At 35.7% G+C, this 15,382-nt stretch overlaps 2 protein-coding genes and 2 non-coding genes across 9 annotated transcripts; 1 reads left to right on the plus strand and 3 right to left on the minus strand.

Annotated features, from left to right (window-relative positions):
• The first annotated feature begins 1,694 nt into the window (after positions 1 to 1,694).
• On the plus strand, positions 1,695 to 2,639 carry LOC149989200 (histone H2B.11-like). Its single transcript, XM_090251525.1, has 2 exons — positions 1,695 to 1,992; positions 2,143 to 2,639. Exons 1-2 carry the CDS (start codon positions 1,816 to 1,818, stop codon positions 2,374 to 2,376), a joined length of 411 nt encoding a protein of 136 aa, XP_090107651.1. The 5' UTR covers positions 1,695 to 1,815; the 3' UTR covers positions 2,377 to 2,639.
• Positions 2,640 to 7,038: 4,399 nt separating this feature from the next.
• Positions 7,039 to 7,111, minus strand: TRNAE-CUC (transfer RNA glutamic acid (anticodon CUC)). The gene has a single exon. It is a non-coding gene; the product is annotated as a tRNA-Glu (tRNA).
• A 5,025-nt stretch (positions 7,112 to 12,136) lies between these two features.
• LOC112283355 (histone H4) lies at positions 12,137 to 15,124 on the minus strand. Of its 6 annotated transcripts, XM_090251530.1 has the most exons (4): positions 14,182 to 15,124; positions 13,701 to 14,013; positions 13,298 to 13,410; positions 12,137 to 12,882 (listed from the first exon to the last, which is right to left on the minus strand). In XM_090251530.1, exon 1 carries the CDS (start codon positions 14,914 to 14,916, stop codon positions 14,605 to 14,607), a length of 312 nt encoding a protein of 103 aa, XP_090107656.1. In that variant the 5' UTR covers positions 14,917 to 15,124; the 3' UTR covers positions 12,137 to 12,882; positions 13,298 to 13,410; positions 13,701 to 14,013; positions 14,182 to 14,604. The 6 variants fall into 6 exon arrangements, with proteins under 6 accessions (XP_090107656.1, XP_090107657.1, XP_090107655.1 ...); XM_090251531.1 differs by lacking the exon at positions 13,701 to 14,013; XM_090251529.1 differs by having other exon boundaries at positions 13,298 to 14,013.
• Positions 13,750 to 13,822, minus strand: TRNAE-CUC (transfer RNA glutamic acid (anticodon CUC)). The gene has a single exon. It is a non-coding gene; the product is annotated as a tRNA-Glu (tRNA).
• Positions 15,125 to 15,382: the final 258 nt, after the last annotated feature.

The following is a 15,382-nucleotide window of genomic DNA, read 5'->3' on the forward strand; positions in this document are numbered from 1 at the left end:
GACAACACATTTCTTGGAGCTCTAGCTCACATCTTTGGTGTTGTTCTTGTATTCATCTGATTAATCTAGTTCTTGCCAGTTCTTCTTAAACTTCTTGTTAGATCTCGAGTCTGTATTTCTGTGTCCGTGACAAAGAATTGTTTAATATTTTTTTTAGGATTTGCCAACTACTATTACATCTTTATCAAAGACTTTGCTTCAATTGTAGTTCCACTTACATGTTTGACTTATAAATTCAAATTTTAATAGAATAAAAAAACAAAAGTAGTTTTTAAAGTTTTAAAGATAGCTTTTATTTTTATACCAATCTTATATTATGTTGAATTTTTTAAGCAAATTTTTATAGAAATAGACTTTGATTTAGATATTGTATTATCAAAAATAGAAACAAATGATAAACTTCATCTAATAGCTTTTTATTCCATTTTTTTTTAATAGCTAAGATCAACTATAAGATCTACAAAATAAAAATTCTTGCAATCATGGATTTATTTCAAGAATGGTGTATTATTTAGAAGACACTTTTAATCCAATCATTACATATAAAGATCATAAGAATCTTGAATATTTCATGTCAGCACATATTTTGAATCATTGGCAAGTTCGTTGAAGTATGTCCTTGTTAAGATTCAAATTTAAGATCACTTATTGACCAAAAAAAATAATAATGTTTGACAAATGCATTCGTTAGGCAATCTTATCTTACACTAAAGGAAGGATATGTTGCTTTTGATCAATAATAGATAATTCTCTTGAAGATAGAACATTTTTTTTTTTAAGCAATAATATCAAAACTAATTATTGATTCAACTTTCATTAAATAAATTCAATCAAGTATATCTTTTAATATTTTTTTTATGATATTAAAGAATATCCTTTAAATTATGAAAATATAATTTTTCTAATATTAACAACTATATTTGTAGATATACATAACTTTTGAATCGATACAAACATCAAAACTGATTTATTCTTACATTATATAAATAGAAAAATATTAATTTATATGCATTAGAAAAAAATTGTGTTCTTGTGTCGTAATGTTTTTGAATTTTATTTGAAGAAAAGTTTCCAAATGCTTCACTAATACAAAATGATTCTACCATTTACTACAGATTATAACAGATGATGATATCTTAAATCTAAATACTATTCATTAACCTTGGATATTGAGATTGTAAATAATATATATTTAATTTTTATATAAATTTTTTTTACTTATTCAATTTCATTTTTTAAATATAATATTCTTCATATTGACATTTTTTATTTGTAATGCAAAAAAGAGTCCTTCTCAAAAAATACTTTACTATACATATAATAATTTTTGGATAGTGTTTTTGTGATTATTTATTATTTTATTATTTATTATAATTATGGTTTTTTTTCTCACAAATTAATGCTTGGGTGATAATTACAAGCAAATCATGCCAAAACCCCGTCTTAAAAGAACACCAACTCTTGGTAAGTTCGACCACAACCCTTCTGTGTGAAGGCAATCCCCGTTTTCCCGCCATATCTAATTTTATTGAGGAATTTGGAGGGAAAACCGAAATTTGGCGGGCTGGACATTCAAACGGCGAATCCGATGCAAATCCAAAGGCTCACCGTCTCCATTCTTGCCGCCCAAACCACCCACACCCATTGGCTCTCCCGTAAACTCGCACTATATAGCCTAAAAGACTCTCTCCGCTGTGAGATCTGGTTGACGCAGTGTCCGTCAAGTTCATTCAGTTGGCGTGTTTGTCTCATTGCTTGTGGTCCATCGGCTGGCATCATCTTTGCTGCTCTCTGTTTGTGTATCGGTTCGTAGAGATGGCCCCGAAGGCAGGAGAAGAGCAGAAGGCTACCAAGTCCAAGGCTGAGAAGAAGCCCGTGGTGAAGAAGGCGGAGAAGAAGATCAAGGCCGACACCAAGGGCGATTCGAAGAAGAAGAAGTCGAAGAAGAACGTGGAGACGTACAAGATCTACATATACAAGGTGTTGAAGCAGGTATGGAGACTGCTCGTCCGGCTTCTCTTGGGTCGTGGGTGTGCGTGGTTACTTAAAATGTATGTTTGTTGAGAATTTTTGCGATGAGTTCAACGAGTGTCTCGTTTTTTGTGGGTGCTGAGTGGCGTGTTACGGTTGTCTTGTCGACAGGTTCATCCTGACACTGGTATTTCATCGAAGGCTATGGGTATTATGAACTCGTTCATTAACGATATTTTCGAGAAGCTGGCGCAAGAGGCGGCCCGACTGTCTCGGTATAACAAGAAGCCGACGATCACTTCTCGCGAGATTCAGACTGCAGTTCGTCTGATTCTCCCAGGAGAGTTGGCTAAGCACGCAGTCTCAGAAGGCACAAAGGCCGTGACGAAGTTCACCAGCGCCTAGAGACGATTTTGACTTAGATACTAAATTGGTGTTTATGAACACCATTAACTGGGATGAAATCGACGCTCCTTCACCCCTAGGGCGTAGCAATTGTTTTTGTTGTGGAGGGAGGCTGTAGTCTTGCGTGTTTACTTCTGTCAATGTATGCTGTTGACTGTTTCTAGGGGCCCAGGCTGAAGTCTGTCTCACTGCTGTGTCAAAGAAGGCACGCCGTAAGGAATTCACTGTCTGTGAACGATGAGAAACAGGCATGTTTGATCGATTACTATTCTGCATGAATGTGGCGAATGTGCATACAATTTCCTGTGGTCATTACCCCAACTGTCTGTACAGACAATATTCTAACTGCAGAAAATGCATCTTATATATCGCTCATTACCACCTGTAAGATTATAAATTTTCCACAAAAGGGACAATGTCACAGTGTCCACATCTGTACAGTGAAATATTCAGTCTCGCACTTTTACTAATAAACTGATTAAACCCTCCATGTAACCAATTACTTATATTCGCCCCATTTCGGAAATGTTTTTCAATTATTCCCTTCATTTTACACAATTAATCACAAAATGTAGCAAACAATTACTTGATTATTCATTACAATACCGAACAGCAAATTATATATATGTAGCAGCTGTCAAATAAATGTTCTCATACGACGGGAAAATGGATGCTGTTCTAATAAGGTAATGTACCAATACATCCTCTACCTTCCGCTTCATTGTACATTTTCTAGGTTTTTCCAACGCCAACAAACTTACAGTAGGTCCGGCAGTTAGTATGTAGGATATAAGATGAGAATAAAGGAGAATATGTCACAACTATCGAAAAATTAGGTTTCAATTGGTTAGAAATTTCCGGATATTATACGCGTCTACCAAGATTTCGATCAGTAAAATAAGTATTAATACTGAATACGAAGTGGATTTTTTTATGCTTAGTCTTACTTAAAAATCAACTCTATCTAAGATATTCTCCATATCCAAGTGCAATCTAAATATACATGATGATTCTACTTCTTAGTATATAGACAACTCACATTCCATTATCAAAAAAATTATACAGAACATTATTTAGTGGGCCATAATGTGATACATTTGGTACCAAAAATATAAACATGACTTAGAAAAAAGACAATTCTATCTTAGGATAGTATTTTATGAAGTTTGATAAATATTATTCCAAGTCAAAATAAGAACTTGGATAAAATTCCAAAAAGTCAATCACTGCCAATTACTTAAGTGCCACAAAACAATAAAATCTAAATTCGTATACATATGATCTTAATCAAAAATTTATTGCATGGAACAATCTCCACCTAAATAAAAACCTCTCATATACCTTGATTTCTTACTCAAAGATCTTGCCAACCAAATGCAAACCATCCAAACACTTATCATCCCTTCAATATTAAACCACAAAGAACTCAATAAAATCAGCTATCTTCAACAAAACTCATTGCAATCCTAGAACCCCTTCTTGACACAACCAAGAGTAGTATAATACTACCTTCAATATCAATTCCTTGCTTCTCTATTATTGTTTGAAGATAGTATCATGAACATTAAGAAGCAACTTACATAAGCAATGAAAGAAGATATTCTTGTACAAATCATGTACAAAATTGAGCCATCAGATGATCACTACTTAACACAAAATGGATAATTGAATCCAATCCATATTAGTATAAATTACATACCTTTAGATGCACGTGGATTCAAACTTTTTATTGACAAGAAAAGAGCCGAACAAACATTGTTGTGTGATACCACAACTATATAGTAAAACAAAAAAAAAAAAAAAAAAATTATATTATAGAAGAGCTTAAATAAAAATACTTTGGCAAATTCTTTTAGAAATATAAATAATAGACAAGAAAGTAGTAAAAACTAATAAATATTAATATTGCCATTTTGAAGAGACTTTTATTTATTTTGTAATGACATAAATGAGTTGAATCAAAATAAATGAGATAAATAATTAATATAGTTATTTTGAAAAGAAAAATTAAAAATAGGATTAGTAAAAAAATCACCTCAAAATATGAAGAATTGATATCTACAAAAGATTGGTTGTAAAATAAGATCAAAATTAGACCCCGAGGTACAAAATCACATACCTACAACCACTTTGAGGTTCTTTGATTGATTTAAGAATCAAATTTGAGAGAAAAATTATAAAAGAATTTTTTAAAGTTTATTTCATGTGATTTGAAAATATATTGAATTTTGAAGGTTTTTTAAAGTTAGAGATGTATTCAATGGACTTGGATTTTGAAAAATAAAAAGAAATTTATAAATTTAAAGATTTTGTAAATATCATAATATATTTATAGATATAATTTTATTATTATATAATTATATTTATCTTAAATATATTTTTAAAAAATTATATTAATTGAATACTTAGATTTATGATTATGAGAGTTTTTATAGATTGTGGTCTTGGATGGTTGAAATTTAGAGTTAGTGAGGGATTTTGCAATCTTCTAACACCTGCCAATTTGATTGAAGCACAAATTGACGAGAACAATTATGACATAAATCTACAGACTAGCTAATTTTTTAAGTAATTCGATAGTTCACTAAGAAATACACATTGTTGGAAGATCAACATTTAAGTTGGAAGAGGGTTGCCAACATCTAAGAGGCTTTGGAAGCTTTTCTTTCAATTTGTTAGTTTTATTGATTATTATTTATTGAGATTTTAAAAAAACTTTAGAAGTTGTTAAGATTTATGTAGGATTTTCTTTGAGATATTTAAAATTAATGAGTTAATTAGAATTTTATTAGAATTTGATTAAAATTTAATTAAGATTTGGTCTATGGTATGGTTAAGATTTCATTAAAGTTTGGTCTAGAATTTGTTTAAGATTTGATTAGAATTTAATTAATATTTGATTAGGATTTTATTAGGATTTGTTTACAATTTTTAGAATTTTATTAGGATTTGATTAGGGCTACATTAAGATTTGATTATGATTAATATAGAATTTCTATTTTTATATTTCTTTAAGATTCTTTATTACTTCTTTTAAAATTACTATTTTTAAAATTTTAAAAGGTTATTTTGTATTTTTTAGGATTTTTTATTATTTTTCTTTAAAATTAATTTATGAATTTTTTATGTTTCTTTTATAATTTCTTTTAGATTGATTAAAGTTTAATCAGAATTATTAAAGATTACTTAGAATTTAATTAAGATTCTATTAGACTTAGTAAGATCTTGTTGTTGCATTTTCTATTTACCTTCCATAGCTAGGAGTCTAGTGCATACTCAAGGAAGAATTCATGTTATACAATAGTGTTGCCACATACATTATACTAGCATGATCCCTAGGAAACCTGAGAAACCTAGTTATCCCCCGGTTTTAGAACCTCCTTGCATAGAATCCAAAAACCCAAATACAACCGGCTTCTTCGAACCTAGGTCTTAGAATTCCTAAGAATTTTACAGTTATATTTTGCATGCCACCGTGGAACAACTCACTCAATAATAATAAATAAATAAAAATTACCAATTTATATACAAGCCGGTTTGGCACCCCTCAGTTCATTGTGAGATGGTTTGCTGCAAACAATTCCCGTATTTTCTCGCACCATAGTAACTGGTTTTGATATGATTGGTCGTTCCATTTCATCACAAGTCCTGTATGGATTCAGCGTTGTTACACCCTCAATAGATCTACAGTTCTTGCTGTAAGTTTAATTGCTTACATTTTTTGAGATTACTACGAAGTTGCAATGAAGCGTGCATAAAACCGTTGCATCATATGAACCTGCAGACCCCACGTTGACGATGAAAGGGAGAAATAGAGTACCAGTGGCTTCATCGCCGTCAGGCGACAGTGGCATATGGGGATCGAGGATACTGCTATGCAGCACCAACGTCTCGCTTCTCACTTTGTTGACATCAATCAGTTCCAATGGAAAGTTCATAACTGTTCGCTAGCTTCAGCGCCGAGAGAATGATCTCCATGTAGTTTGTTGGCTTTAGCGTGTCGAATAGAATATCATTGTCCCTTGCTGTCTCCCTTCCGGTACCCTTGCCCAATAGATGTCCTATTATACTAGAAAATATTTTCAAATTCTCCATGGAAACTGACGTGTTTATGGTCTCGTGAGAACTCCTTCCATATTCAACTCCCTACTCATCTAAATGGTTTTTTCTGCCGTGTCGAATTATGGATTTGACTTGAGGTTTCATAATTGTGATGGAGGAATAGGGTAGAGTATATCTCGAGTCCGAGCCAGTTTTGATTATGTAATTCTGTCGACCTGTTCCTGCATTCATTCTAATACCTCGCAGGAACGAAACCATCAGTGTGAGTCAGAACCAACATGGATACAATTTGGTTTGGAGACATACTCGGACTATGTGTGGGCTCGAATTTTGACTACCCTTGGTAATAGAGGTTCTCAATATAACTGTTTCTACCACTGATTAATCAGTACATTTCCTTCTCTACTAGCTTTACTTGCTGCCGACCAATTAAAGGGCAGGCTTAGCTAGAACTAAAAGATATTTCAGTAGTCAAAAACAAAATTCGGTTTTTGAGAAAAGAAGAGGATCAATTCTCTCCGGGGAGGACTGCGACGACGTCAAAGTGCTGACCTGAAAAAGAGGAAAAACCATGTGTAGTCCATTTTATCACTCGGGAGCTTCCGTTGCCGGGACTCGAACCCGGGTCGCTCGGGTGAGAGCCGAGTATCCTAACCATCTAGACTACAACGGATGCGGACGACTTCCCAATCCGCCGCCGCCGATACACATCTAAGCCGCGTCACGGTACTACTCCCGTCTACCGACCCTACCCTCCGAATGTGTTACCACGCCCTGCCAAGTTTCTCTTCGCATGATATCACATGCCGGATCACAGTTATCGCACGCTCTCGTCTCGCACCAATTTCGGACGCTGCCCTGCAGCTGCAAACTCCCATTCCGTTCCATCGCTATCATCTTTCTCTTATCAAGTTACCAATTGCATGCAATTTACCCCTATCCTCTACTCTCTACTTTTGAAGCATGTAAGAAAGCTCTTGCACCTACAAACGTAGGTTCAATTGTACTAGACTTATGATTTTCTACTTAATTAACTACATTCTTAATTATACTTTTAAAAAAATTGAGAATACAAGAAATCCAATCAACTTGAGGGTTATATTTTTCTAACCACGTAAACTTAAAATGATTGGATTCGAGGGGATCTAATGATATTAAATACAACAAAGCTATTATGACCATTAGTTATTACTTGTATAGAAAGAGTTTTGTGACAAACATCTTCGAAGACAACGAGCGGCCAGCGTGACTTCTACGTGAGCAGGTTTAGTTTTCCTTATTAAAGATATGTTGAGTCTTTTAACAAATTCTTCATCTAAAAACACGGTGAGGCTCCCGAATCTAACAAGGCAGAGGCTTTGTAATGTTTAGATCCTTAAATAATATTTAATGTAAAACATAGAGAGGATTCTAAAGAGTGAATAGGACCTTCATTAGATATTGTCTGAGGTTCCAAACCACACGATTCCTATTGTAGCTAGACAAACTCGTTTTCTAATATATTATCTTCTTTGATATTCATACTCCTCATTTTATAATTACGTCACTTCTTTGGATAATATTGAGGAGTATGCTTAGGTTTTTGACAATATAAACACAATCCTTCTTGATGGCAATAAGACGTTTTTGTTCAAGAAAAGGTTTGAAACGTATTGCATCAATTTGTATATCCTCTACTTCTGAATGTATGTATTGAAGAGGCATTGGTGTTGCCATTGAATTATAGTAATATTAAAGCCCACTTATCCTACTCTCAAATTGAAATTTGAAAAGTCGATTGTCACATTTTATAGCAAAACCAATTGCTAGACTCAATGTTTGAGGATCATGTAAGTTGAGCATCAACTTCTTTACCTCATATTGTAATCCATAGAGAAATTGGCTAATAAGTGCAACATCATCCCACTTGATATCGATTGCAAGTTGTCAAAATTAAAAACATATAATATTATAGATTAATTATTTTATCATAAAATATGGATCTTGTTAGTTGCAATACAAGTTGCATCATGTTCTCCATACATAGAACGAAATTCTACTAAAAAAGCCTTCAAATTATTCAATATTAGATCTCGTTGTTCTAAAAAAGATAAAAACCATGATAATGTTAAATCTGAAAGAAATATATCAATTAATCTAACTTATGATCCTATTGTTAGATAGCTTTAGGATTGAAGTTCAATCTCAAATTATACTTGATTGATAAATCCTTGAAACTTAGATCTAGTGCCATCAAACTTCTCAAGCAAGGCAATTGTTGATTTTCTAGTACCAAAAGGATGTTCCACCATAGGAGAAGGAACATGATTGGGTGCAGATGTTGGAGTAGCTCCAATCATATCTATATCATCACTTCTTGCCATTCTTGTTGCTCTTTGTGGAAGTAAACTGAGTTGATGCATCGCAAGCATTAACTCCCTCAATTCTTCTTGCATTTGTGCCATTGCACTCTTTATTATAACAAGCTCTGCCATGATAATACTTAAAAAATAAATATCTAATGTTGCTCAAGACAAGCAAAAGAGGGAACTTGAGAAAAAAGAAGATACTAAGAATAATATTAGTTTAGAATAAGATAATATACTTCTAATATATCCATAACTTCTAATATACTTATGTCTTATAAAAAAAAAAAAGTAATCCACTCTTAATCAAGAAAAGACAAAGTTCTAATATTGTAAGTGTACTCTTGTCAATTTGTCAAGGACACGAATTGGAAGAAGATGCATAAACCTGTATTAAAAGAAAAGTGAAAAAATAGCAATAAAGTAGTATTTATATTAAAAAAAAATTAGAATGACTATTGCCAAAAGACAAGAAAACTAGAGATTCTTAAATCTACACTAAAAGCAAAAAAAGAGTTGACAAAAGTGAAGAGGGCTTCACTCTTGCCTCTATATATACTATCTAATTAGGAGCTACATGGCAATGTTCTATAGGACCTCTAATATATGTTGACTTTGCAGGACACATGCCTTAGCTTACAAGGCAAGTTTTCTACGTGTGAGCCACATAGTTAGCTTGTTCTTTAAGCTACCAACATGTGTGGCATATGGCCAACTTATTGACCACGTTTCTAATCTAAAAATTCAATTAAAGATACTTATAAAGTCAAAGCAATATCTACCAAGCTTCTAGAAAGCTTTTATAGAAGATATTCTAGAATTAACCTACTTTTATTTATTTTTATCTAAACCATATAGGTAATTATTAGTTTACATGTATATGTCCATGATACCATTATAAGAAACAATTTTAATTCCACTTTGTCATAATATCAAGAATAGTCACCCTTTTGAAGAAATTAATCCAATTGCTTAATAATTATATCTATCAAAGTCTCTAAGGATCCAAATCATATTCTATATGTCTCTTTTTGAGCTATATAGGATAGTGAATATATCAAAAAAAAGATAAATTCCACGACCTCCTACAGAAGTAGATAATCATCAAGAGTTTGAGATGAAAGACATCCTAGACTCAAGGTAGCATCAAAATAGGTTAAAATATCTTATTCATTAGTACAAATATGATATTAATAAATGCATAGGAAAATCCGCCAAGAATCTTGTAATTACAATAAAGAAGATTGATGCTTTTTATTAATAATATCCATCAAAACTAAAATAAAAAATAAAAAATCTTTATCATCAAAGAAATATAATTTAGAGAAGATTGCACTCTACTTTCTATCCTTGCTTATAATTTTTTTGTATTTTTTTTACTAAAAAAATAAAGAAGTAAAAATCAATAGATTTAATTCAAAAACTATTATTTACAAACTTATTAGATGAGACATTGCAATTGTTACAACCTTCAAGACAACATAATAGAGATGAAGATTCTTAACAACAACATATTCTTTCTTGAATAAATGGCAAGATACAACACATTTGATATCATAACCTTGAAAGAAACGTCCAATGTTTGGTGATTTTATTAGAAGTAGAAATGACTCTTGATGGTGTTACAAATGTTTTGTTAGAAAGAAGTTATAAAGGCTTCAATAACAATCAAATACCAAATAAGTCTTTTTGCTCTAGAATGAGACATTATTGATGGCTAAGAAGCCTTATGAACTACCTTCAAAAGAATAAAGATCAAAGTATGTGGAATATATAATTCATTACATCTTAGACTTCATTAATATATGATCATTGCTCTTAGTGGAACTCATCTCTAGAAAAAAGAGTAATGTCCCAAACATATATATATTTATTCAAATAATTATTTAAATAATATTAATAATTATAAATAAGTAAAAATAAATCAATTTGATAATATTTTTTAGAAAAGCTTCTTAAAAGCTTCATAGATGGAGCTTTGACTTTATACATGTTTGTAGTTGATTGGTAGGTTAAAAATTTGGCCAACAAGTTAGCAATGTATTGCATGTGTTGATAGCTTGTGGTACAAGCTTACTATATAGTACACATATAGAAAAATTACTTGCAAATTAAGACATATGTCTTGCAAGTTTTATACATATTGAAAGTCCTATACAAAATTACCACATACCTCCTTATTAAATAGTATATGTAGAGGCAAGAGTGAAGAATTTTTCTCTCTTATTAATACCTTTCTAGTCTTTAGTCTTATTTTGAGATTTTTAATTATTTTTATTTTGCAATAGCTACTTTAATTTCAATATTATATTAGTTTTGAGTGAATATCTATTTTTCCAAGTGATATAAGAGTATATGGAGGTTTTCTTTTCTTTGAGATTCATGTCTTTGACATTGTAAAAGAAAAAACTCTTTTCATATGTAATGATCAATTTTAATCTAAGATGTATTAAAATAGACTCGTTGTGTAGACTAGCTCTTATAAGTTCATTTGCTATGTCATTTGGTGTGATTGATGGATCTATTGTATGTGATGAAGGCAAATTTTGGAGAGATGGAAAGTTCTTCTGTAGCCCATATTATTGCAAGTGGATAGGACTTTGGTCTGAGCCTATGGTCCTCTATATTTGCTGGTGGGATTGGGTCTTTATTTTGTTTAGGTGGTCATTGACTTTGATAGGTACAAAGGATCATAAATTTTGTTCACTATATGCAAAGTCTACCCACACCCTTAGGTTTAGTTTGTTGTGGTGGCATGGCTTTCATTCGGTTTAGGAATGTACAAATGCTCTGCACCTGAGGCACTGATTCGGATGTTTCAAAACTATTACTATGTGGATAAGGAATAGTAGTTTGGTGACGGTCTTAGGAGGCTGATTTTAGCCGGTATTCTCGATACATCATTGTCTTTGCGTTTGACAGTTAATCCTGCGGTTTTACTAATGTAAGGTGATGTTTTTTCAATAAATGGAACTTCTCCCAAGTTGGAGGCTATTATCCAAAGATAGTTCTTGTGATGGAGATGTTGAATCACTCTTGTGCAGTGGACCTAGACTTGGTAGGAGAATCTGTACTAGTCTATGTTTTCATCAGTGAAAAAAAGATGTCCATGGAGTAATAAAAATCTCCTTGTGTATCTTGAGGTTGAGTTATAGGTGTGCTGGAAGCTGTCTAGTAATGAGAAGCTGACATTGAAGTAGCCATTGTCCAATAGAGATCATGTCTCCATTGGTAGATGAAGAGAGGTGGTTCTTTCAGGGCGGGTTCTTCAGGACTTCTACTTTCGACATGACCAAAAATAGTCTACTGCATTGCTTTGTTACGGATAATCTCAATGATTTGGAGTTGTTCGGTAGAGAAGATTGCACTTTGACTGTACTGCATTGTCCTTTGCCGGAAGGCTTCAGGTTTTCAAGTGCACAAGTATCTGACCAATGGTGCTACCTTTGGAGCCATATTGGATAAAGGGGCTCTTATCTGTTTTAGATCACTAAGTGTATGAGGTGTAGATTGGTTGTTCGAGCACTACTCCCATACTGGAGAGCAGTGCCCTACTCTGGTGCAATTTGGGATACCAAATCTCAAGTTCGGGGGAGTGAATTGGCCATGTTTCTACTTGGTGTGTAACCTACAGTGTTGGCTGACTAATAGTCCTAAGAACTATGAATCTGAAACCGACTGCAGAAAACTGATATGAAGGGAGTTTGGTGTTATGAATCGCAACACAATGTGGCGAGACCTAGTCGAGAACTTATCGCCGTCATTTCGGAATTGCTCTGCCGCGATCTCGCTCTTCGCTTTGCTCTGCCAACTCGCTCTGCAATCTCAGAATGAGCTACAAAAGGAATCAATGAAGAAAAATTTGGACTTCACAACAATTGAACTCACCAATGGCAGCAGCGTCCGCAGCACGGCTACTCCAGATCCAATGTTTAAATTGCACAGGCTGGTTCTGTGAGGGGCAAGCCATTAAGCTCTCCCAACAATAATATGAGACTGATATGTTTGAAGGTCCAAGAGCTGGCAATAAGCTAACGTCTTTGATGTCATCTGTAGCCAGGTCCAGAGTCCCTCAACATGGCGAGTGGCCGGAAATAACCTATGTTATGTAGGTCATTCCAAAGCCTAATTAGGCCAAATCATTGCATTCTACACTAATTAGGCCAAGTCAATGCATTCTAGTAACTTAGAAAATCTAACAAACCAAAACGGACAAACCAATTTACTGTGCATCCCATATTTATAAAGGGCAATGTGTCCATCAAACACATAAAAGAGGTAAGTAAGCCATACGATAGCAAACTATCTCGCATGGTTAGGTGGGCACTTTGAAATGTCAAACAAGTAATCAACAACCAAGTTGTCGGGACTGTATGCAGATCACTTTGATTAAAGTTTAAGTATGATCCCCAATTCTCACTATCATTGAACTGCAATCCTACCAAGCAGCTATATTCCATTCAAACAGTCGTAAGAGTCGTAAAAAGTCGATGCAAAGAGCCAATAGGACTTACCAGCAGAAAATCACCAGTATCGTAACATCACCGTATTACATTGTGTTTGAACTTGCTCTGTTTGAAATACTCCTGCACTCGAACACTCTTATCGCACTAGTGTCATGGTCTACCTGTATGGCAAATTTGCACTTGGTTGAATGCACGACCATACAGTGTCCACCAGAAATATTGTTCAAAATATCCAACAACTGTACCACGTGTTACCACTAGTTAATATCCAAATGATACTAGAGAAAATCTAATTTCGCATGTACATCAACAATTACAACTTAAATTAAATCACTAGATTAAATAAACTCTCCATCTGCGAGTGAATTGGACTTGTTTTATCCATCATAGGGGGACACTCCCTGGCTTCGATTCTCGGCAGGGACGACTGCGACGACGTCAAAGTGCTGACCTGAAAAAGAGGAAAAAACCATGTGTAGTCCATTTTATCACTCGGGAGCTTCCGTTGCCGGGACTCGAACCCGGGTCGCTCGGGTGAGAGCCGAATATCCCAACCATCTAGACTACAACGGATGCGGACGACTTCCCAATCCGCCGCCGCCGACACACATCTAAGCCGCGTCACGGTACTACTCCCGTCTACCGACCCTACCCTCCGAATGTGTTACCACGCCCTGCCAAGTTTCTCTTCGCATGATATCACATGCCGGATCACAGTTATCGCACGCTCTCGTCTCGCACCAATTTCGGACGCTGCCCTGCAGCTGCAAACTCCCATTCCGTTCCATCGCTATCATCTTTCTCTTATCAAGTTACCAATTGCATGCAATTTACCCCCTATCCTCTACTCTCTACCTGTCATCCATTGCTGCGGGGAAAACAACGTACGATATTTACTCCATCACAAACATGTCACACAAACTATCACTCACCATGCCTCCACATCTTCCCACACAACACGCCTAAACACGCAACACGCTCTCGCTCCAAACTCCTGCCGAACGCATCCACGCCTTCACCATCACATCGCTACAACCCTACACCTCGAAGCTTCAGATCTTGCCATTCAGCATAGCTTTCGCCTCAAATGGTACGGACAATATGTCTCATCACTGCCACGAGGTGCCCCCTACACTACCACCCTCTCTCACACATTGCAAAAACACAACATCAAAACGGACAACGCACCATGCACACCACGCTCCCATACCCACTGTTCATCCCAAAAACAACCACGCAACACCCCCCCCCACACACACACACACCAGAACCCAACCGGAGATCCCTCATTCCACAAAGAGGTGGTGTTCAAGAACACCGTCGATTTTGAGCCACCCCCGGCCCGCCCTTCCGCTCTACCCTCCGAACCCGTAAAGCGTCCGCCCCTGCCTCTTCAACGCATACACCACATCCATCGCCGTCACCGTCTTCCGCCGAGCGTGCTCCGTGTACGTCACCGCGTCCCTGATCACATTCTCCAAAAATATCTTCAGCACGCCGCGAGTCTCCTCGTAAATCAGCCCACTGATACGCTTCACTCCTCCACGACGAGCCAGACGCCGGATCGCAGGCTTCGTGATACCCTGGATGTTATCACGCAACACTTTCCGATGACGCTTCGCGCCACCCTTCCCAAGCCCCTTCCCTCCTTTGCCACGCCCAGACATCGTCGAACTCCCTTTACCACGGTCACTCTAAACTCAAACCCCTCCTTACAGCGACCGACACACACCCGCGCTCCACACTCAGATAGGGTTTCCGACACACAGCACAGCAAGCACCACAATATCACACAGTGACAGACCCAAGCCTGGAAGGACTCTATATGCCTCAAACCGATGGAGAGGGACTTCCATCCCAAGTCCCCCTCCCCTTTGCATCCAAGCGCCGGGTCTTCAGAACCGGATCCGACGCTCAGCCTGACTTCTCACTCTATTTCCCGCATTTTCCAAGTCTTCCATTCCGTTCCAAAGCCCGTTGAGAAGACCCGTCTCGTCCGCACTTCGCTGCATTGGCGGGAAGATTGGGCGGGGTTAGAAGGTTGAAGTGGGCAAGAGCGAACGGGTCTTCCACGCAGAACGGTTGTCAACCAGAAGATCTTCATACCCGGAGCTATGCGGCGGTTCTCAGGAG

This window comes from Physcomitrium patens, chromosome 6, assembly GCF_059467195.1.
Source record: "Physcomitrium patens ecotype Gransden chromosome 6, ASM5946719v1, whole genome shotgun sequence".
NCBI classification, from domain to species: Eukaryota; Viridiplantae; Streptophyta; class Bryopsida; order Funariales; family Funariaceae; genus Physcomitrium; species Physcomitrium patens.